This window comes from Poecilia reticulata, chromosome 11 (genome assembly GCF_904066995.2).
Source record: "Poecilia reticulata chromosome 11, P_reticulata-male-v2, whole genome shotgun sequence".
NCBI classification, from domain to species: domain Eukaryota; kingdom Metazoa; phylum Chordata; class Actinopteri; order Cyprinodontiformes; family Poeciliidae; genus Poecilia; species Poecilia reticulata.
In genome coordinates this window covers 12783495-12804828 of record NC_088840.1, presented here as the reverse complement: position 1 = coordinate 12804828, position 21334 = coordinate 12783495, and the positions used below count along the sequence as shown (strand labels likewise).

At 41.7% G+C, this 21334-nt stretch overlaps 3 protein-coding genes and 1 long non-coding RNA gene across 4 annotated transcripts; 3 read left to right on the top strand and 1 right to left on the bottom strand.

Moving 5' to 3' along the window:
* Nucleotides 1-1105: 1105 nt before the first annotated feature.
* Nucleotides 1106-10351, top strand: wasf2 (WASP family member 2). The gene is made up of 9 exons (XM_008421827.3): nt 1106-1367; nt 3203-3366; nt 3487-3621; nt 3700-3853; nt 4266-4383; nt 4480-4598; nt 7042-7200; nt 7445-7914; nt 9137-10351. The coding sequence occupies exons 2-9, from the start codon at nt 3234-3236 to the stop codon at nt 9292-9294; spliced, it is 1446 nt and encodes a 481-aa protein (XP_008420049.1). The 5' UTR covers nt 1106-1367; nt 3203-3233; the 3' UTR covers nt 9295-10351.
* Nucleotides 10352-11743: 1392 nt separating this feature from the next.
* Nucleotides 11744-15059, bottom strand: gpr3 (G protein-coupled receptor 3). Its single transcript, XM_081612745.1, has 2 exons — nt 14821-15059; nt 11744-13347 (listed from the first exon to the last, which is right to left on the bottom strand). Exon 2 carries the CDS (start codon nt 13316-13318, stop codon nt 12326-12328), a length of 993 nt encoding a protein of 330 aa, XP_081468871.1. The 5' UTR covers nt 13319-13347; nt 14821-15059; the 3' UTR covers nt 11744-12325.
* On the top strand, nt 15010-15703 carry LOC145553779 (uncharacterized). The gene is made up of 2 exons (XR_014089823.1): nt 15010-15142; nt 15340-15703. It is a non-coding gene; the product is annotated as an uncharacterized LOC145553779 (long non-coding RNA).
* A 1669-nt stretch (nt 15704-17372) lies between these two features.
* Nucleotides 17373-20546, top strand: cd164l2 (CD164 sialomucin-like 2). Its single transcript, XM_008421823.3, has 6 exons — nt 17373-18048; nt 18342-18428; nt 18691-18783; nt 18860-18892; nt 19032-19191; nt 20132-20546. Exons 1-6 carry the CDS (start codon nt 17970-17972, stop codon nt 20145-20147), a joined length of 468 nt encoding a protein of 155 aa, XP_008420045.1. The 5' UTR covers nt 17373-17969; the 3' UTR covers nt 20148-20546.
* The last annotated feature ends 788 nt before the right edge of the window (nt 20547-21334 follow it).

The window sequence follows — 21334 nt, the reverse complement described above, 5'->3', positions numbered from 1 at the left end:
TTTTTGCTTGGCATCCTGAGATGACTTTTGTTTTGAGTTTGAGCTGTTTACATAAACTGAAATGACTGCCCCTTATTTAAATGCACAGTTAATAATTATCTGGAAAAAGCTATTTTGCTTAAACAAATAATCACAACCTCTTAACCAACGATATCCCAAAGAAAAAAGGACAGATTTAATAAAGCTTGTTCATTTTTCTGTACATCTATGTAAAACATCAATCCCCTTTTAAAAGTGTGCATATTTAAATTGATTAGGTAAAACTGTGCTACCTTCAGTAAAGATAATCTTAATGAGAAAATTTACAATATCTTCTGAGAATTAGCCTGTTTTAAATTGGTTTCACCACACAGTGCCTGGCAGAGCTCTTTTAATGTTTCCTCTTTTTTCTCCCTCTTTATTATCACATAATTCACCAGAAATTTATGTGGCAGCCAGCAAAAGAAATGATCAAATCCGTAAGCAAAAGTAATCTTTTCTTTTTAAATAAATACTAATCTATAAAGAGGCATATTTGTATTCAACGACACTGTTCAGGTTCCCTTTCCCTGCTGAAGAAAAGCATCAGTGTAGCATAACACTGTCACTACCATGTTTCACGGTGATGATGGTGAGTTCAGGGGTTGTTCTAATTGATTAACAAACCTCTCAGACCTTTACAGGAAAGCTGTACTGAGACTAAAGTACACGCAGGTGGGCTATTATTTAGCTGATTTCTGGCAGCACTTGCTTCCACTGCATTTTACTTAGAGCTGTCAGAGTAAAATCAGTGAATAAAAACCAACAGTATTCAGGTTTTTATTAGCAAGACAAAGATATAGCTATCCTAGCTATACACTCCACCACAGTATCAGATTTAAAGGTCTTTCGTTCTTAATTTAATTTTCAGATAAGTTCTTTCCGTCAAAGGCTCAGCACTTCCCGTTTAAAATACCGCCGCTGAGAGGAAGGATGCACTTTACCACCATGAACTTTTAAGTGTTTCCCTATGCAGAAGGCTCCAGTGCCAGTCATTCCTCGGACGCGTTCCAGCTCGCTGGGAGCGCACTCTGGAATGCGGGGTTGCCTCCGCCCTCCCTTACGAAAATTACGGACAGATGTTTGCCACTAGCTTGGGTGGAGTTGCGCTCGTTACGTTGAAATATCCACATCCTGTTCTTCAGCACAGAGCGCAAGATATCCTCTGTAGCCAATCACCTTCGAGAAATCCTGTCCTTCAACCAATCAGAAGTTACCAATTCCGGGACTTGCGCGAGCTGTTCAGGCTAGACTCGCTGTGCTGTAACTCTCAACATTTCTTGAGAACATTTTCCGACCTAACAAGCAACAGATAAAATAGAGTGAACCTACAGGCGCAAGTTTTAACGGTAAGGGAGTAAAATTGATTCGTTGTTGTTTATATATGGTGACGGGTAAAAAAAACACGCCCTTGTTTGAGGGTTTCTTCGAGATAAGAGGCGCTTACAAGTTTACTTCCTGCTCCGACAAGGCCGAGATCCCAACTTACATTTAGCCTGTTTTAGCTAATGTTTGGGCGTGAAAGCGTTCGCTGTTTTTACCGATTTGATTTATAAAAGTGTAGTGTTAGACCGTTCTGAAGCCCTATTGACGTTAAGTAATTAAGCAAAATTCAGTTATTCAAATCCACAGGCTGGCTCACTGTCACTGCCGAGCACAGGGCAGCCCCCCGGGCTTTTCGTGTTTTTCAAGTTTTTCCATCAGTGTCAGTGCTTCACTTTGGGGTTTTGGAGCATAGCAGCACCGAGTGGAGGAAAAAGTGGAACACAAACAGCTCTCTTTGTGATTCTTACGCTATGAATCATCTCTTCAGCTGAGTACATCATTTTAACTGGACAAACTTGTAATTAGGCAGCCAAAATGGGCCCAACAGGGAGGCACTGAAGCCACTGAGCTGTCAACCATATTCTCCTATGTTACTGTGTGCAGCTGATATTAGGTACACAGGTCAGCTACATATCACTATATATTTACACAGCTGCAAATATAATGGTAGGGAACTAGCTAACCCAAGGAGTCTCTTCTCTATTTTAACCTTTCAGTTTGGTTCGCTCAGCTGCTGCGTAGTAGATGCTGTTCTGAGCTAAGCAGCAGTTTTGCTTCTGCTTTAGTTCTGTCTGGTTCTGTGTTATTTATGTATGTGTGTGCAGAGCTTGCCTAGTCATGAGCCTCTTAACTTACTTAGACGTGCAAAAACGCTTCCGTAGCTGACAAGACATGTATTTAGTCTTCACATCATTAAAAAGTCAAAAATATGGACTGGAAATTCTTGTGTGGCAATTTTTCAGTGTAAGCTAAAGAAACAGACAGACTGCTTGTGATAAAATTGGCAGTTAACACGCCTTTGTAAAAGCTTCAATTATTCATAGCTTAGCATTAAGCATTTGGTCAAACATGAAATATTAATTTGCTGATGGTCATATACAAGACTTTTGGCAATTTAGTGTTTGATTTGAAAATTTGTGAAATAGCAGCCAATGTAAAATGCACGTACTATGCCCTTTTAAGGCCCCAATGGAAAAAAAAAACATTTTTACATTTTGCTCTTCTTTCTTCTTCTTCTTTTTCAGTTCCTCATTTAAATGTTATAGAGATTTTTAAATGAATAGAATTTCAGTTACATTACAGATACGATAAACATGTAAAATATATAAACGTACATTGACTTGTGAAAATATTCGGAACCCTTGAACTTTTGCCCATTTTGTCACACTTTGTCAAATCATACCCAGAAAGCGCAATGTGGTCATTTGAAACCTCAGAGGCTGTCATGTAAGCGCTGCGTGTCGTGCACTTCATCGCAAAAACACCCAACCTGCAGTGGAACACGGTGGTGCTAGCATCATGCTGCGGTGTTGCTTTTCTTCAACCTGGACAGGAAGGCTTATCAGTTCTTTTGGAAGAAAGAAAGAAGTCTTGGAAGAAAACTTGTCGTAGTATAGATTACTAATTATGAAGTTAGACTACAAATTATGACTTCACAATTAATGTTTACGACATAAAATCCCAATAAAATATGTTTGTGGTTGTAGAGCGAATGTGAAAAAGTTTGATGGATATGAGTACCTTTACAACTGTGTTATCCATAGCTATACATATTGTTAAGGAGGTAATTCTGAGTTTGGACAACATCTTACCCAGTGCCACAGATCAGTAATCGATCCTCTCTCTTCCTTTGTGTCAGGGTTGGGCCACCCTGCCTGCCGCCTCCCATCATGCCTTTGGTGACGAGGAATATAGAGCCGCGGCACGTGAGCCGTCAGACCATCCCTTCAAACATCCGCAGCGAACTGGAATGTGTGACCAACATCAGCCTGGCCAACATCATCCGTCAGCTCGGCAGCCTCAGTGAGTACCAGCCAGGTTTAGTTTATTGTCCGTCATATCTGTCGGTTGAGTGTACTCGTATAGCTTGTATAACATTTAACAAGGGTAAAGGAAGTTGTGGTGGTTTTTTTTGTTATTTAGGTAAATATGCAGAGGACGTGTTTGGGGAGCTTTTTATCCAGGCTGGAGCCTTTGCTACCAGAGTCAACACGCTGGGGGAAAGAGTTGATCGCCTGCAGGTTAAAGTCACCCAACTGGACCCCAAAGAAGAAGAGGGTAAGTTCTTCCTCCTGGACGTTCCTCCAGAAACTATGATCCAAGTTGTTTATTCAACTTCTCGTTTGTTTCTCCTAGTCTCTCTGCAGGCCATCACTACCAGGAAAGCCTTCCGCAGCAGCCTGACCCAGGATCAGCAGCTGTTCACCAGGCCGTCTCTGCCGGTCCCTGTACAGGACACTTACACCACCTGTAATCCTCCACCACCCCTCAACCAGCTCAGCCAGTACAGGTAGGATGGAGCAGGCAGGAGCAGCACACGCAGATGAACACCTCCCAAACATGTATCAAAACTTAAATTATGGACATATTTTAGCAGCTAAGACTTATAGTTTTCAGTGTTTCTGGGGCATAGATTGCACTAAGAGAAGAGCTGTAATTTTTCATGGTTTAATTTTATGAAATTCAACTACCCCACAAAGCAAAATGAAACTTGTATAACAAGAAGTCAGCAATGCAAGGAATGTGTCAACTCAGATTAGACACCATTAGTTTAGTTTAATCATGCAGAAAGGTATGTGAAGAAATCTTATAACAGAAGTTAAATGCCTTGTATATACTTCTACTCTTTAAGAAGATTATAATCTCACAGTTCACAACAAAGTGTGACTGTTGCTTATAGCACCTGTAAATACTGTTTGCAGGGAGGATGGTAAAGAGGCTCTGAAGTTTTACACAGATCCGTCCTACTTCTTCGACCTGTGGAAGGAGAAGATGTTGCAGGACACCAAGGACATCATGAAGGAGAAGCGCAAGCACAGAGTGAGACACGCCAACATAAGAACACGAATCCCAAAGCCGGAGTAACGCATTACAACATCCACCATTTAAAAAAAAAACCCTGTGTTTTCTGAGCAGAGGGAGAAGAAGGACAACGTGAACCCGAGGACGCTTCATCCTCGAAAGATCAAGACCAGGAAGGACGAATGGGAGCGGCTGAAGATGGGACAGGAGTTTGTCGTACCAAAGAATGAAAGGTGAGTAAACTGAAAGGAGGAGTCACTTGGGCAGCTTTCTGAAGTGCACTGTGTGTTCAGGAACCCGGCAGGCTGGAGCATAATGGGCTGTTTCAGTCATGAACTTTCAGCTGATTACGAATTTCATTTCCTTTTTCAGGGAGTTTGATGCTGTTTTTGGAACTGGGTGTTCACTGAATCGCTATAAATAGAAAGAGGAGTAATTGGAACAAATGATTTAAGTTTCTGTTTGCTTTTTAGGCTTTTTTAATAGAAACTGCCACAAGCAGACACGGCACGCGTAACAACTTTAAACCTTTCATCTTGATCCCGATTTATTACATTTTTGTTGATTGTTTGGATTACAGCAGAAGTATGTAGTATTTGTAGTAGACCATAGATTTGATTGATTTAAAAAAAAGAAAACAATTTCTGTGGTCAGTACTTTTGTCTCATACTTTTTTTGGTGGTTACCTAAAGTGGACAGGCTAGGTTGCCATGGTTTCCAGCTGGTCTCCGATTAATTTTTGTCAGCTTTTCAAAGAAAAAAAAGTGAAACCAATAGTTTTTAAGACAACATCCGTGTGTTTTTAAAAAATGATTGTTATGCATTTAAAGAGCTTAAAAACATTGCATTTTCTCTTACCTGTTTTATTATTGGGAGAAGCAACTAAAGCCTTTATCACCGAACAGAGAATAAATGGCAATGGGCGCCAGTTATTTCACTTCTTCACCAACAGCTGTTGTAGTTTTGGTCATTTTGTTTTGTGACTAAAGAATGTTGTAAAGATTCTCTCACCTGTCATCATACGTGCAGTGACATGTTGACGGCAGCATCATGCTGTGGGGATGCCTCAGCAGGGACAGGGAAGCTGTTCAGGTTTGACGGGAAGATAGATGGCGCTAAATAGAGGGGAAACCCTGGAAGAAACACCGTTACAGACAAAAAGAGGCGAGACTGTGACTGAGGCACACCAGACACAAGACCAAAAGAACTGCTCAGATGTGCAAAGAAATTCCCTAAAGTTGACGGCATTCAAAATTAAACAAGACATATTGATCCAGACGTGTCACTAGATCAATGCATGCAGAAGTGAGTTTTAGTAATGAACCACTAGAGGTGTTTATTTCCATGCAGATTTTGCAGCGTTTAAGTTTTTTTCAGATGCCGAGGGCAGGGATACAGCAATATATCGATCACTTATGAAAGGTAAAGATTTAAGGAGTCAAAATATTGACTTTCTGAATCTGTTGCCTCAGATTTGGCTTTCCAAGCAAAAATCCACATTAGCCGCTCATGTGATTCATCCCCCTGCTTATCAGCGGATCTGTACACACTGATGAGGCGGTATGTGCTGTCTGGGAATGTTCTCAAGGGGAAGGGTGTAGAGCTGATGGTCACAAAAAACTCTCCAGTAAACAACAAAAAAAGTGTCTCCACCATTTTGTTTTTTACTTTTGATTGTTTGTCTTGTCTGCCAGATGTAAAAATGATTGTATTAATCTAAATTATATTAGACTAAAATAAACTGTACCGCTAAGTAAGAATGGGAATGCAGTTCTAACAACAACAGGTATAAAAATCCTTTTGAAGAACAATATTTGTATTTCTGCGCAGCAATCTGTAGTTATAGACAACAGGAGGGGAGGAAAATGAAGGAAATCATCAATACTCTCCAGTTGCTTTTCTGACTATTTTCAGTGTTTTATCATCAGGCTTTTGTAAAACACTGCAGGTCTTTTATTTTTTACTTTTATTTCTTTTCATTTTGGTTGACGCCTTTTTAAACAATAAAACATTCTCATTTTCAAACAATGAATATTATACGATGCTCTTCATTGAATTTTCTACAGTTTTATTTTTCAGTACTCTCCGTCACCAGTTTTCCTCCTGGGTCTTGTCCATTTATTTAATTTTTCTTTTCTTTGTGTTTTCTACAGTCTTACTGTATGTGTCAGTTTTTTTTCCATTGCTTGATTTGTTGTTGATGGTGATTGTATTTATTACATGACATTTTGTTGTTGTTGCCGTCTTTCAGAATTTCAACCAGATATTTAACGTTCTGTTATATAACATAGACATTGAAAAGCAAATTATATCTTAGTATTTTGCCCAGTTTATTGTTTGGGTTTTGCCTAAAACATCTCATCACCAGATCTTTCCAGAATACGTGACGATGGCGAGCATTATTCATCATGCCATGTCAAACAAGATCTGATTAAAGAGTTTCCTATTAATTTGGAAAAAAATAAATAAATAAAAATAAAAAAATTACATAAAATTTCCATACTTCCAGGTTAGACTGTGTGTTCCTTAAATGTTCAGGGGATTATTTTTACCTGCTCCTTTAAATTCACCTCTAATTAGCAGAAGTTGCTAACTTGTTCTGTTTCTCCGATCTTTTCCTCCGCTCTGTCGGAGCAGCTGCTGTGCTTGATTTGACGTTGTTTTGTTTGTGTTCAGAAATCCCTCAGACGGACTGAATGGTAGCATCGGATCCGGGGAGGACTTCAACTCGGACATCCTTGAGCAAAGCACGGACTCTTACCACTTTGAGCCTGGCTCGCCTCCGCCCCCGCCTGGCCCTGATGACAACCTGCCTCCCCCACCCCCAGACATGGAGTACGTACTTGTAGCATCATGCACTCTGCCCACACATGTTGCCAGCACATGGTCGCCCTTGGCAGCATGTGGTGAAAGCGAAGTCACGCTCGCCGCAGCCTTGCGCTCGTCTCTTTGTTAACTTGAACACGAGCAGCTGTGGTTGAACCTCTGCACAGATATAAAATGTTAATGGAGGGAAGTGAAGTCTCCATTAAGGCCTGTTGATGTCTCAGTGTCTCTAACAGCGACTTCTTCTCTGCAGGTTTAATGATGGAACAGCAGCGCAGCATAGAGTCAGCATGCTGAGTCCAACCCATCCTCCTCCAGCACCTCCTTCTATGTCTCCCCCTCCGAACTCCCGCCCAAACCTTTCCCCGCCTCCCGCACCTCCTCCCCCGCCCCCACCCTCTGGTTTTGCTCCACCTCCTCCTCCAACTGGCTTCGATGGCAGTCCCTCCCCACCTCCACCCTCCTTTCCATCTCCACCCGCTCCGCCTCCACCGCCCAATATGCCCATGGCTCCTCCCCCACCACCAATCTCTACAGGTGGAGGACCGCCACCCCCGCCGCCGCCTCCTCCACCACCGGGGCCTCCTCCTCCACCCTCTGCCTACAGTGCTCCACCTCCTCCACCTCCCTCGGGCGGTGGTTTGGCCTCCAGCTCTGCTCCCAAACCTCAGCCAGCTCCTGCCAGCGACGGTCGCAGTGACCTGCTGCAGGCCATCCGACAAGGTAAGACGTAGGAGAAGCACGTCAGCGGAAACATGAGTCTGCTTCCAACAGGTTCCGACTCATGGAGAGCAGCGAGCAATAATTTTCATTGAGTTAGTCATTTTAATGTCTTGGTATAAATTGCGTTAAGTGACATCATGTAAAGCTAAAAGGCTGACATTTAACTCGAACTCTTTATTTCTAAAAAGCAGCAGTTGGTGGGGGAGTGAAGTTTCTCCCCCACCTTCTTCTAATTAAACGAAGTTGGTGTCAAACGTTTGTGCAGGAACACGTTTTGTTTGTGCTGCTGTCATTTTAAAGATATTAATAAATGTTTCGAGCGCTCATCAAAGGTCAACCAAACATTTACAAAATCAAACAAATTAGGGTCAAGCAACTGAGCACCGATTTTTATTTTTTATTTTTTATCTGCAAACAGCAAAATTAATTCATATCAGTTTTGTTTGATCTGAATGAGGGAACAGGTTGATCTCTGATCCCCTTTTTATCTAATCTTAAAAATTGACACCTTATTTCGTTTTGTAAATGTGGGCTGCTGTTGACCTTTGATGACGTCTGGCAACATTTATTTATATCTTTAAATTGACAGCGAAACAAACTAAAAGTAGTTTTTTTTTTTTGCTGCACAAACGGTTTACACCAATTTTGTTTAACTTAAAGTATTTGGGGTGGAAACTTCACTCAGGTCCTGAACCTTAGATATAAGATAAATGCATTAACATCAGGTTTTCTTACCTTAGTGAGAAATTAAACATAAGTGGAAATGAAAAGTTTTTCTGCAGCCTGAGAATGAGCCCCAATCATCAGGCCTCCACCACTGTGCTTCAGAGATAATTTATTATAAAGTTATTGTTCCGGGTGTGCTTTCTGCATTTCTTCAGGATGGAAACCTTGTAGTTTGCTGACAAGTCCTGAAGTCAGATTCATTTTATAGACAATCAATTTTAGGCAAACAGCTAAGCAAGCTTTATTTCTCAGTCAATGTATGTCTGGGATTTTTGTAACTTCTCTGAGTTTACCACAGCCAGACTCCAGGATGAAGTCACTGGAATATTGTTTTCTTTAGGATTGCATAGCAACACAAATCTGCCAAAACGTTCACATTTGCTGATGATCATGCAGTTTTTCAGCAGACCAGATTGGTTTCGCCTTCCTGGTTCTGCGGTGGGCTCCTTGCAGCCCATCACAGACAAACTAAACATCAACTAACTTCTTCTTCTAGGTTTCAACCTGCGTAAGGTGGAAGCTCAGCGGGAACAGGAGAAGAGCGATCACTTTGGCAACGACGTGGCCGCCATCTTGTCGCGCCGTATCGCCGTGGAGTGCAGTGACAGCGAGGACGACTCCTCAGAGTTCGACGACGATGAGTGGTCCGAATGATCACGTCTCCTCTCAGCTTCACTACCACCATCTGACCTTATTAGCCCTGATCAACATCTGGTCATTTCCTTTTGTATTACATTCTTCCAGTATCGGTTTGTTTTTTTCTACGCCACTCTGCGCAGGCACCATGACGTTTTTAAAATCACATTCCTTTACCGGTTTATTCCAGTTATTCAAACTTTCCGAGGCCCTCTGTGAATATCGTCTGTGAAGATCAAAAGTGTGACTGTGGTTGCTTGCATCCCAGTTTGCCAAAGCCTTCTTAAAGCAACTCGTAGTGGTTGATATAACAGTATTGTGAGGCGTGAAACGCGTCTCCCTCCTGATCATCTGCATAAACGAATCACTTCTGATTTTTATTTTGCTGTTAGTCAGAATTTCGTGCCTCATTTCATTCACTGTATGACCAAACTAATAGAACAGGTTTGCACGTAACATCCTCAATTCACGGTTGCTGAATGCCCTCCAAAGAGACATGAAATGTTGACTTTAAAGTAATTTTATGCCAGAGTTGTGTGTTTCTATTCCATCATGAAGTCAAATTATTGCTGTAATTTTAAATTCCATTGACACATCTCTGCCATTTTTTTTCCCCATATTTCTATATTTTTATCTATATTTTTGGTGGAGCAAATAACTGGTAAATTAACTAACCTTAAATGAATGCAAGATATTGCCATACTGAACACATGGAGATAAATATGAGGTATTTGTATTGAATTTTATTTGTATTATGTATTTTCCTGAGATTATTTTTATTTTATTTTTCTTGGGGAAGGCGGGGGTGAATCAAATTCTGTTGCTTTAATCAGTGATCAAATGAGGCAGACTTTTGTCTCATCCAGTGCCTTTCTACTGGCAGTTTAGTATCTGTGCTTTCATTTTTTAAGCCTATTTAATAGCAGGTTTAACTGATTAATCAAATTTAAAGTGCCTTTTATGTAAAGTGCATCAGTTCTGCTGCACAGTTGCACAGCATGTCTTGCCAAATTGATGCTTTTCCTCCCTTTAAGTTCAGAATGATTTGTTTCAATAAATATTATTTGAATTTAAATTCCGGTTTGGATTTCTGTGAGATTGTTGGGAGTTCTGAACAATGTGGTATGCATATATATTCATCACCCCTGAGTCAATACTTTATAAAAAAATCTTTTTCTGCTGTTACAGCTCAAAGTCTTTTTAGCTCAGGGACTAAAAGCTTTGCCCATTATTTGCTAAATGACTTGGGCTCAGTCTGACTGGATACAGAAGTAATTTTCAAGTCTTTTCAAAGATTCTGCTGGATTCACAGTCTTAAATTGAATATTTTTAATTGCAAGTATTAAAAGACTTTAATACTTTTAAAGTATTAAAGGCCTGCCAGGTCATCGTACCTCCAAGACCTGCTCTTAGAGGTACGATGAATGCCACTCCTGGATTGACTGCTTTGTAAATACCAGTCTTTAGCGTTCCAAGTAGTATTTTAGCTTTCCACTCTTTTGTTTTTACAAAATAGTTTAGAAATGAGCTACAAGAAATCAGCCAGTTTCCAGCAAGTAACTTGAAGTTGCATTCCACAGAAAAATCTGCAAATAGATTAGTAGGTGGTGATCCCACTGTATTGGGCTCTAATAGTACTTAACATTATAAAACTGCACCACTGTCCACTATTTTAAAAGGAGTTAAGCGCTTGACTAGCACAAAATGAAAAATTTGGTCTCTGCAAAACTTTGTACTTGATATCTGGTTTTAAGGGCAGACAACGAAATGTCTATGTTGCCTTATCTGCTGGTTCTTGGAGAGAATAATCTAGTTTGGCTTGAAAACAGACATTTTGTGAGTATAGCATTTATAAAGCTCATCGTGTTTTGTATTAAAAGTCTTTCAATTCAGATCACATCTCAAGAGCTGAAAATTATAAATGTGATTTAATACGTTTTTCTTTTTTAAAAGTTACACGCGTTATGAGGAGCCATGCCGAATTAAGTTAGGTTTATTTCCACAATTCAGAAAGATTTTCAGTTTAAATCATACTCTGCTCAAAAGGCTTTAAATATTACCTAGTTCCTAAGAGATAAACCTTTAAAAACAATCCACATGCTTTATCCATGACTCACTCTTGTTTTTTTTTTTGTTTTTTATCAGCAGTGGACACCTTTTGACTGCGCCTGGAAAAAAAAATGTGCGGGGGTGTTTAAAGATCAGAAAACGAGCGGAAAGTGAGAAAACCCTCTTGCATAATCGCTTTTCCCTCAAGCCGTGGCTGCTTTGTAGATTTTAAAGGGATGCGTGAGATTCAGAAAGACTGTAATGAGGTTGCAGATTGCATTGGCAGCCAAATCATTCGGGATGCTTCAGCATCAGTTTATCCACAAGTGAGTAAACGAGCAAGAGAAAGAGACACAAATTCACTAAAAGCTTCCTGCTGCAGTAAAAAAAAACGTTTTTTTAAATGAACGATGCATCATACAGTAGAAAAAAAGACTTATTTATTATTCATCAGTATAAAACATTCATCCATCTCCAAAAGGTTGTGCAACAAAAAGAAACAAAAAAAACAAACATACGGTCAGTACATCTCAAAGTGCTTTTATCAGCATGTGCAAAAATATATTCCCGCTTGTTTCTCACACGTTTCAAGTAATTAAAACTGGGCTTTGGATCACACGTTTTCACACCACGAGGTGTTAAAGACCCAGCGCTCCCTCTCCTCTTAAAGTGCTCACACTGATGTGGCCCAAACTCGCAGCGTCCCTCTGATTGTTTGATTCTGGAGATCCAGCAGAGCTACAGTCGTCTGAGGCACAAAGTAGACACCGGACAGTACATCTAGTACCGAGCTGGCCGCCGGCCAGCACTATTCAGTACATTCTGATTTGGAGGACTTCAGCTCTGGAAAAAAAAAAAAATGCTGCTTGGGCGTGTAGGCGTGTTTCACTCAGTGGAGGGAAAAGTTTTTCCACTCTTTGAACGTTTACGACACTTTTGAGTTTTTGGCACATTACACAACGATATGTCTGGCATAGATTGAGTGCTGCTCTGACTGATCTCACACGTCGACTGGGTAGTGGGTGCGCGTGGTGTTCGAGGATCTGTGTGGGCAGCAGGCGTGGAGCAGCACCTTCCGAATGTCTTTGTTTCTCAGGCTGTAGAGGATGGGGTTGAGCAGGGAGCTGCCGGCCGCCGGCACCAAGGTGGCGTAGGTGTACAGGGGAGGGCTGGACGCGTCTCCCAGCAGCCCCCAGAGGGAAAAGGGCATCCAGCAGCCCACAAACACACTCAGGACCAGGATCAGGCGGGAGAAGCCTTTCCCACTGCTGTGTCTGCTTGGGTACGGCTGGTTGGTGGGCAGGAAGTGCCTCTGGGTTGCAATGGCGTGGGCATGCCGCCTCGCAACGCGGCAGATCCCCACGTACAGCTGCAGCGTCACAACTACAACCATCAGGAAGCCACCACACAGCAGGGAGAGATAGGTGCGGGTCAGAGGTCGTGCTACAGAACAGGAGCTTGCCTCCTCAAGGCAGTGCCATCCCATGGCGGGTCCTGCGCCAATGGCACAAGCGCCCAACCAGACCAGCAGAAGAAGGGTGGCGGCCCTGCGCCGCGACTGGCCCGAGCCGTAGGTGAGTGCGTGGCTCAGCGACAGGTATCTGTCCAGGGCGACGCCCATGAGGCTGCAAAGGGAGGCCGTCAGGGAGGTCACCAGCAGCCCCGAGGTCAGCAGGTCAGACCAATCGCTGGGCTCCACGCAGAACCGGAAGAGGAAGTGCAGGATGAGGGCCACGCCTGCCAGGAGGTCCGCCAGGCCGAGGCTGGCCAGCAGCAGGAAGACCGGGGCGCGGAGAGATGGGGTGGCCAAGATGGTGGTCACCACAATGGCGTTCTCGGTGGCAATGAGAGTCCCTGAAATGCAGAGGGCCACGCCCCAGACGGTGAGGGGTGGGAGCTCGGGTTGAGTGGAGCTTTCCTGGTGGTCCAGCGGGAAGAAAGGTTCCAGACCCGAGGACTCCTCCCAGGGCAGCTCTGAGGCGTTGAGGATCATGGCTGGTTCAACAGCAGCACCAGTAAAACCTAAATGAGAAGGAAAGACAGAAGAAAATGAGATTACTTTTAATGTGATTCATTATTGCATCTCTCTTTCGGTGTCCATTAAGCTGGAATGTCCAGGGAACGTTGGGTAGTTTTGAGCCTCTTGGGCAGATGGCTGGAAATTATGGACTTAATGCAATTATGGAAAAACTCAGCTGTTTCACTCATTTATCCTCTGTAGAAAAATCATAGTTCTGAGCAGAGAATCACGTGTTTGTTCTTAAATGTATCCTCCAAAACAATACATCTAGAAACTGCTCATCTTAGGTAAACTGATTTCTAAAGGCCATTTGTTGTTTATGTATTCCTACACTGCCTGACAGTCACGCCCCTGGATCTTCACATTTTGTCAAAGTGTTTTATTGTAAAAAAAAAAAAAAATGTTACATACCAACACAATGCCATTATCAACAATGTATTGTTTTCTTTGGCAGCATCATGTTGCACGAATGCCCCCCCCCGCTCCCCCCCCCCCTCACTCTGTGATTATGGGAAATTGTATTAAGGCCAATCCTGTAGAAAACCTGATAGAGGTTTTAAAAGTCTAACCTCTTGGGCAGAGGGTTCGTCTTCTGAAAGACCTTAAACACGCAGTCAGAGCTGCAATGGATTTGCTAGATCAAAACATGTTTAGTTGTCGAAGGAGCTCAGTCAAAGACCGGACCTCTACCTGGCGATCTGTGTCAAAACTTTAAAATCGGTTGTCGCATGGAGCTAATCTCTACCTAATCTCATTTTACTCCCCCAGAAAATATGTTTCTCTACAAATTGTGAAGTACTAGAGAAATTCGCGGCATGTTTTTCGGTACTCTCTCACCCTCAAAAAAAAAAAAAAAAAAAAAAAAGTGTCCTTTTCTTTCTCCTTCGCAAATATATGTGATAATTTGTGTTGTTCTATCAGCTACAATCCTAATAAAATATTCTGAAAATGTGAAATAGGCCTACGTCAATTAATTTCTACTAATCCGGATCAGATTTTGTAAACGTGAACTTGTTGGTCAGAAGGATCAGCGGCGTCAAATTCTGTCGGTAAGTTTTGAGGACTTGAAGGATCGACAGGCCTTTTTAATGCAACAAATTAATTATTAATGCATATTACAGAAAACCGCGTCGCAGTAAATCCGGGATTGACAGGATTTTAAAACGTGCATATTTTCTTTCAAGAAAACACCAATCATACCAGATCAAAGTTCCCGTTATTTTATTTTTCACACCTTCTCGGTTCTATTTGAAGTTGGATCTGCGGCATGCAGGAGTCTCTCATCCTCCCTGCTCTCCAATCCCAGAGCAAGGAGGAGGTATTTCCCACCTCCTTGTGCGGAGAACCTTGTTGTGTAGCAGTCATGCTTGCAGGTTCACTGCATCACATTCACGCATACACGGGGGGGGGGGGGGGGGGGCGGAACGTGCATCCAAAACAGCATGAAAATCGAAGCACCAAATGATGCCCCTTACCTTTTAGAAAAGTGGTTCGCAGTAGCTGAATATAATCCGTACTCTTCTCTGATCAGATCCAGGAGGAGGGGGAAAAAAATTGGATGAAGAGGTGATGCTGCGCGGGTTTCTAGAAAAGCTTCAGTCCTCGAGCTTCTTTCTGTCTCTCTCCGAGCTCGGTTCGCATCTCCTCCGCTCCCCCGCTCTTTTTGTCTTTCCTCTTCAATCTCTCCGGAGCGCTCACGGTGGGCAGAATGGATGCTTTTCCGCGGGACTCGTCCACAAGAGAGCTTGGCTGACGTCAGTGACTGGGAGGCTCGGCCAATCAGAGGCACGCATTTTGGTATGCGGCGAGAACGATGAAGGAGGACGTGGAGGTGGGGGGGTACGTGGAGTAATTTCATTCAGAAAAATGCGGCATCCCTGTCGCCCCTCCCACTGCGGCTCCATGTAGATCTCATTTATGGTAAATGATGACTATCAACAGACGTACCCCCCCCCCACCTTCCCCCCCCCTTCTCTCTCTTTACTCCAACACAGACATTCATCAATGTGACCCAGAGAGGATGAGATGGGGCTTGCTTCGTTTCGGTCCTCAGCTGTTTTGGGGGAGTCGACGCCGGAGCTGTCCGTGGTGCTGAAGCGGAGCAGCATTGGGGGGGATGACTCATGGGGAGACGTCCTGCAGAGCCACGCGAATCTGCGTGAAACATGGAAAAACATACAGTTACATCAACAGATAAAGAACCGTGAGCGTTAACACCCACGAATTTGTGTAATTTATTATGCGTGATTTTGAAGATTTGCTCTATCATTATTATTTTTTTTATCTATTAACCTACCTATCACTACTGGCGTTTCTTGTAGTTATGTTATTAAATGAGAATAATTTTGATGTGCAGGAGAGGAGGGTTTTTTTTTGCGTCATCGTTTTTAAATGTAATTTCAATGAGATATCAACAAAAGCAACGGCATCAATGAAAGCAACTGAATATGATTCAGGGATATTAGAACTGTTTCTCACCCTCATTTGTAATGTAAAGGACTTTACATTACGAAACAAAGCTTTCGTTACAAAACATGCAAGGAAAATAGGTTGTACTGGTAGAGATAGTTTATTTCCACACCCCCAGACATCCTAGAAACACACAGATTTTAGGTTACGTAACGAAACACGAGAAAACAGGCAATTTTAAAATGATCTGTGACTTTATTATTGGTTTAATCCAGTGGCGTTATGTTTTAGAAATGTGAAGATAAACCACCAGGAAGCAACAATCAGATTGTTTCCTATTCTTCTTCTTCTTCTTTAAAAAAAAAAAAATCAAATTACAATGAAAAAGGGAGAGTTTTTCCTTTTTCTATATTCCGAGCATTTATCATAGCTAATCTGATTTGCAATACAGATTACATTTCCTGTTAACTAGGAGTAATTCAGCACATTTAGTTTGCTGCTTTCTGATGCATTTTCTCGTCAGCCAACAGAGAAAATCCATCCCTGCAGGGGGGTGAAGGAAAACGTGGCTTTCCCCTGTCTGACAATGAGCGTGGGTGATGCAGGAGGTGTCTGAGTGGACGCGGAGCAGTGAGCTAACTGGAGGGAATCTCGTTCTGACCGAACCTTATATGGTCGCGCTTCCTGCACATAAATGCCACCTACGCCACAAAGAGAGACGCTCTGGAGAAGCTACAACGCTTGTAACCTTAAAAAAGAATAAATATATATATATATATATATAAAAAAAAAATTATATATATATATATATATATATATATATATATATATATATATATATATATATATATATATATATATATAATTTTTTTTCTTTTTTTATATATATATATTTAAAAAAATATTTTTTCTTTTATGCAACACCACAGCTGCTTTTTTTTTTTTTTTCTAAGATCATCTGTCTTGCATAAATAATTTCCTCATAGTAGATGTGATGTCAGGGACATCGTCAATATTTTTTTTGCAAACTGTCTGATTCTGATACTCAAGTCTTTAAGTGAGATGCAGATCCTCCACATAGAGATGTTTTTGTTGTGCTACGAGCAATTTTGATTATTTGTAAGTGGCGTAAGTATCTATTTTGAGGAGGAGGAGTCGGAAGAAAAAAGCAATGCTTGTAAGGACTGTCTCTCCTATTTCTCTCTACTGACATGTCAGATTGTTTCCACCCAGACAAGTTGGGAGTCAGTGCCACGTTGTATCATGTAAGCAACGTGACTGTGAGAGAAAGAGGTGGCGATTGTGGGGTTAATTGTATTAACATGCAAAACGTGTCGTGACTGGACTGAATGCGTCTGGTTGGTCGCTGTGACTCAGTGTTTCTCAATGAGACAGCTGCATGGAGTATCTATCTATCTATCTATCTATCTATCTATCTATCTATCTATCTATCTATCTATCTATCTATCTATCTATCTATCTATCTATCTATCTATCTATCTATCTATCTATCTATCTATCTATCTATCTATCTATCTATCTATCTATCTATCTATCTATCTATCTATCTATCTATCTATCTATCTATCTATCTATCTATCTATCTATCTATCTATCTATCTATCTATCTAAGGTTTTGTTTTATTTTAGATGTACAGAATATTTTGTATTTTTTCTTTGTTAAAATGTATTCTCACTTTTCAGTAATAGGGTTGATATCACCGTATCTCACCACATTAACCTTTAAGCAAAAAAATTGGTGTTTAGACGCTCAAAGAAGATTTCAGGAAACTGCAGTCTCGAAACGGGTCGTGAAAGGAAAACTGGAAACCAACCAATGTATCGACCTAATCGATCCTGATTCGGTTGGATGAAGTCAGTCAAGCTCCATGCTTTTTGTGAAGACACGAGGAAATGTGCACATGTGCCTGCTCATGAGAGGAACTGCTGAGGTAAACAGGTGTCAGTCTGTTCAAACCGGTGTTTGTTTCAGGAGGGTTGAGGTGGGCCACCTGGTTGCCAGGGGAACCAAGTTTGGTCTTGCTCATGTTACCAGGTTCTCCTGGTCTCTTTCTCGGTGCGTCCTCGCTGGGGACCATATCTCTTTTGGAGACTTTGGATTCTCTTTTAAGGACTGGCTGAAGATAGTTCACTTTTTTGCTGAGAACTTGCTGAAGTTTGAGGGTGTGAACTCCAGACATTGGCCTTCGTCACAATGGAACATTTAGTACCAAGGCTGCTTTTTCTGTCTGTGCTGCTTCTAGCAGCGGTTCCCTTTGCTCACTCACAGTCAGGTAGGAATCGTTCGATGGTTTGTGTTTATTTTTTTTACTGTAAGAACAACTTTTGTCCTGCACATTTTACACCAACCTTGTTGGTTAAGTCTTTCTGAACCACCTTTATTTAAATATATGCATCCTTTATGTTTTTACTGACTGTCCTACATTTTTGTAAATGTTTCTCACAAACTCAGTGAGATAAATTTGTAGCCCCCCTCTTTTTTGTATTTCATACCTTAATTATTGAAAATGTTAAAATTCCTGAATCGTATGATGATTATGACTGATGGTACAGTTTTTTTCTCCAGATTGTTCCCAGGCTGAGTCATGTGATATGTGTGTTGGAGACTCCACGCTTAACCTGACAGGCTGCGTCTGGAGGCTTTGTCCAACTGGTAAGTACACACACACACACACACACACACACACACACACACACACACACACACACACACACACACACACACACACACACACACACACACACACACACACACGCATTCATATACACACACACATCTAACCTCTGATAGTAATTCAATCATCACAGCTGCTGTAACACAAGGCTCTGGCCGTTTGAACCAGAAGGCTGAATTATTTAGCATCCCACGAACGCACAGTCACACACGGTGAAAAGCTGCTGCTGTTTTCTCTCAGGTAACGACACAGGCATGTGTGTCACTGATCAGGGGGATTCTGCTGACAATGGCATAAACTGCAGTTGGACCAGAGTTTCTGAACTGTGCACAGGTACTTAATAAAAACACAAATCCATTAAGTATATCTAAGATGCTCCTCTAACTCTATCACATATTTCATCACCCAGTTGTGGAGAGTGCTGCTGCCGGTGGAGACTCAGGTAAATTGAGTCAGCTGTGTCTCAGCTGCCACTTCCTGCCCCTCTCCTTTCTTTCTTACGTCAAACACAATTCTTCTTTACACCCGGTCGTGTTGATGCGATGGCAACGGAAACACTGTGAACTTTGTTCCCCCTACAGATAGTGACAGCAGCTCCGACTCAGCCTCTGAGTTCTCCCAGGCCAAGTTTGACATGTCCAGCTTCATAGGCGGGATCGTACTGGTTCTGTGCCTGCAGGGTGGTGGCTTTCTCGCCATGCGCTTCCTCAAATCCAAAGAGCAGAGCAACTATGACCCCATGTGAGTTTGAGCATGTAGGTGTAAGAGATCCGGCACGGCTTCATGTCTGAGTCACCGGGTGAAGTGAGGCACCAGCAGCCCCTGGTGGCAAGAATAATTTACAAAATGCACTGTGCCTTTGTAAAATCATGCATGTCCCTCGACTTTAACATTTTACAATGTAATGTGCCCTTTTCTTAGGATGTCATGTGTTAGACCAACATTGAAGCATGTTTGGGAAGTGGAAGGAAAAGGCAGAAAAAATCAGTCAATAAATTGCATCATAGAGACCAAGGGACACAGTAGATATATTAGGGATAAAGGTGTGAAGACATTTTTGGCAGGATTAGAATACCAGACATTTTGAACATCTCAAACTCTGCCTGCGCTATCCATAATCAGATAAAGGCAAGAATAAACATGGCGAACATGATTTTGGCACGAATCCACCAGGCACAGTCAGCATCCGAAGCTCATGATCTGTCCACAGGAACATTTTATTTCCACACCTTACAACAGTGGCTCTCCTGGAAAAGTGAAAAGAAATTGTTAAAAGAAAGCCATCATAAGTCATGTGTAAAATTTGCCATAATTAGTGAAGAGGAGACGGTAGATGTGCAGAGGAAAGGTGCTATGGTCACAGGAAAATTGGACAACATGCAAAAGGTTCTTAGATCAAAGCATATTTGGACATATTCATGTATCTCATTTCTTCCATTTCACAGTTTGATGTGAAATGGAAGAAACACACTAACTTGGGTCAATCCATGACATAAAATTCCACTAATTATACCTTGAAATTTGTGGTTGTAACCAGGCAGAATGTGGAAAAGCTTGAGGCTTACGGACACTTTTGCAAGGCACTAGAAATCACTCGTCAGCCTCGCAGACCTTCATTGTGTAACTAGTCTGGGGACAAACTCTTATCAGTCTGCTTACAAATTGTTCTGTCTTTGCACAGAGAGCAGCCACAGTGAGGACAAGATGTTTGAAGGGCAGACAGGATGGAGGACAGCAGCAGCAGCGGCGGCAGCAGCAGAGCGTGACTCATCGAGTAATGACGACAAGATATTTTTGTGTTGTTGTTTTTTTTTTGAGCCCCTGTCATTTTTGGTTTGATGCCCTTCATAAACCCCTGTGGGATGGCCGTGTTTAGATTTCGACTATATTTATGCTTGTATTTACAGTCCATCAGTGGCTTTGAGACGTATGCTGTGAATTATGCAGCACGGCTATGGAGAAGGGGTTACATAACTTTGTGCAGACAGTAGGTCAGAAAAAAAAAAAAGCTTCACAAATACTCTTGTTCATAAAAGAGACAGTTTCATGTGCGACTAAGAAGCATTGCAATAAATATTTTCTTGCTTTACAGTGGAGCTTAAATGTTTGTGAACTGGTTTTTATTTATTTGTTTGTTTGTTTAATTTATAATTTATCATCTTGGCACATTACGCGCTAGCACAACTGATTTCAGAAGACAGGACATTCCCAGGCCTTTGCAAACTCCTTTGAATCGAGTTTCCTGCCCCAAAGAAACGAATTGGAAATAAAGTTAGGCTTTCAACAGTGATTTAAGGTTTGTCATTCTTGTTAAAACTTAACAATCATCAAATCGATCATTTTATTTAGAATTGTGTTACGTTGCTAATTTTTCTATTCTTCTTGTTTTCGTAACGGTGACTCAGTCTTCCTGTTTCCAATGCAGAACAATAAAACACCAAACCCTGATACTACCACCGCCATGCTGAGATGCTGTTCTTTTTTATTTTATTTTTTTTAACAAACATCACTCTCCATCTGATCTTTTTCACCTCACATCCCTCTTACATTACCATTTAAACTCGCTTACTTCTATTTAATTCCCGTCAAGAAACCATCTTTGTACTTACTGTCTATTTTTCAATGTATTTTTTTAAGAGTTGTGGGGGGCAGGGGGGGGGGGAGTAAGACTTTATACTTCCCATTGACCGTTCTTATCACTTGGTGATGTTTTCACATGCCAATGCTGGTTCTGGGGACAAATACATGACTCGTCTTTCTGTGTTTTCCTTCTTTTTGCTTCAATCGACTCAGAATAATCACCTCTCAAGTCTCTTGTAAGGATGCAGACACAGACAGCAGGTACATTTTAGAGATCTGTAACTTCATGACGATATGATAAAGG

Excerpts from the sequence above, each read along its gene's own strand:
- wasf2 (XM_008421827.3), top strand. The coding sequence starts at position 3,234 with ATGCCTTTGGTGACGAGGAATATAGAGCCGCGGCACGTGAGCCGTCAG. Across the intron at positions 4,384-4,479 it reads AGGAGAAGCGCAAGCACAGA|AGGGAGAAGAAGGACAACGT; the intron begins GTGAGACACGCC and ends TTTTCTGAGCAG. Across the intron at positions 7,915-9,136 it reads GCTGCAGGCCATCCGACAAG|GTTTCAACCTGCGTAAGGTG; the intron begins GTAAGACGTAGG and ends TTCTTCTTCTAG.
- gpr3 (XM_081612745.1), bottom strand. The coding sequence starts at position 13,318 with ATGATCCTCAACGCCTCAGAGCTGCCCTGGGAGGAGTCCTCGGGTCTG.
- cd164l2 (XM_008421823.3), top strand. The coding sequence starts at position 17,970 with ATGGAACATTTAGTACCAAGGCTGCTTTTTCTGTCTGTGCTGCTTCTA. Across the intron at positions 18,429-18,690 it reads CTGGAGGCTTTGTCCAACTG|GTAACGACACAGGCATGTGT; the intron begins GTAAGTACACAC and ends GTTTTCTCTCAG. Across the intron at positions 18,893-19,031 it reads TGCTGCCGGTGGAGACTCAG|ATAGTGACAGCAGCTCCGAC; the intron begins GTAAATTGAGTC and ends TTCCCCCTACAG.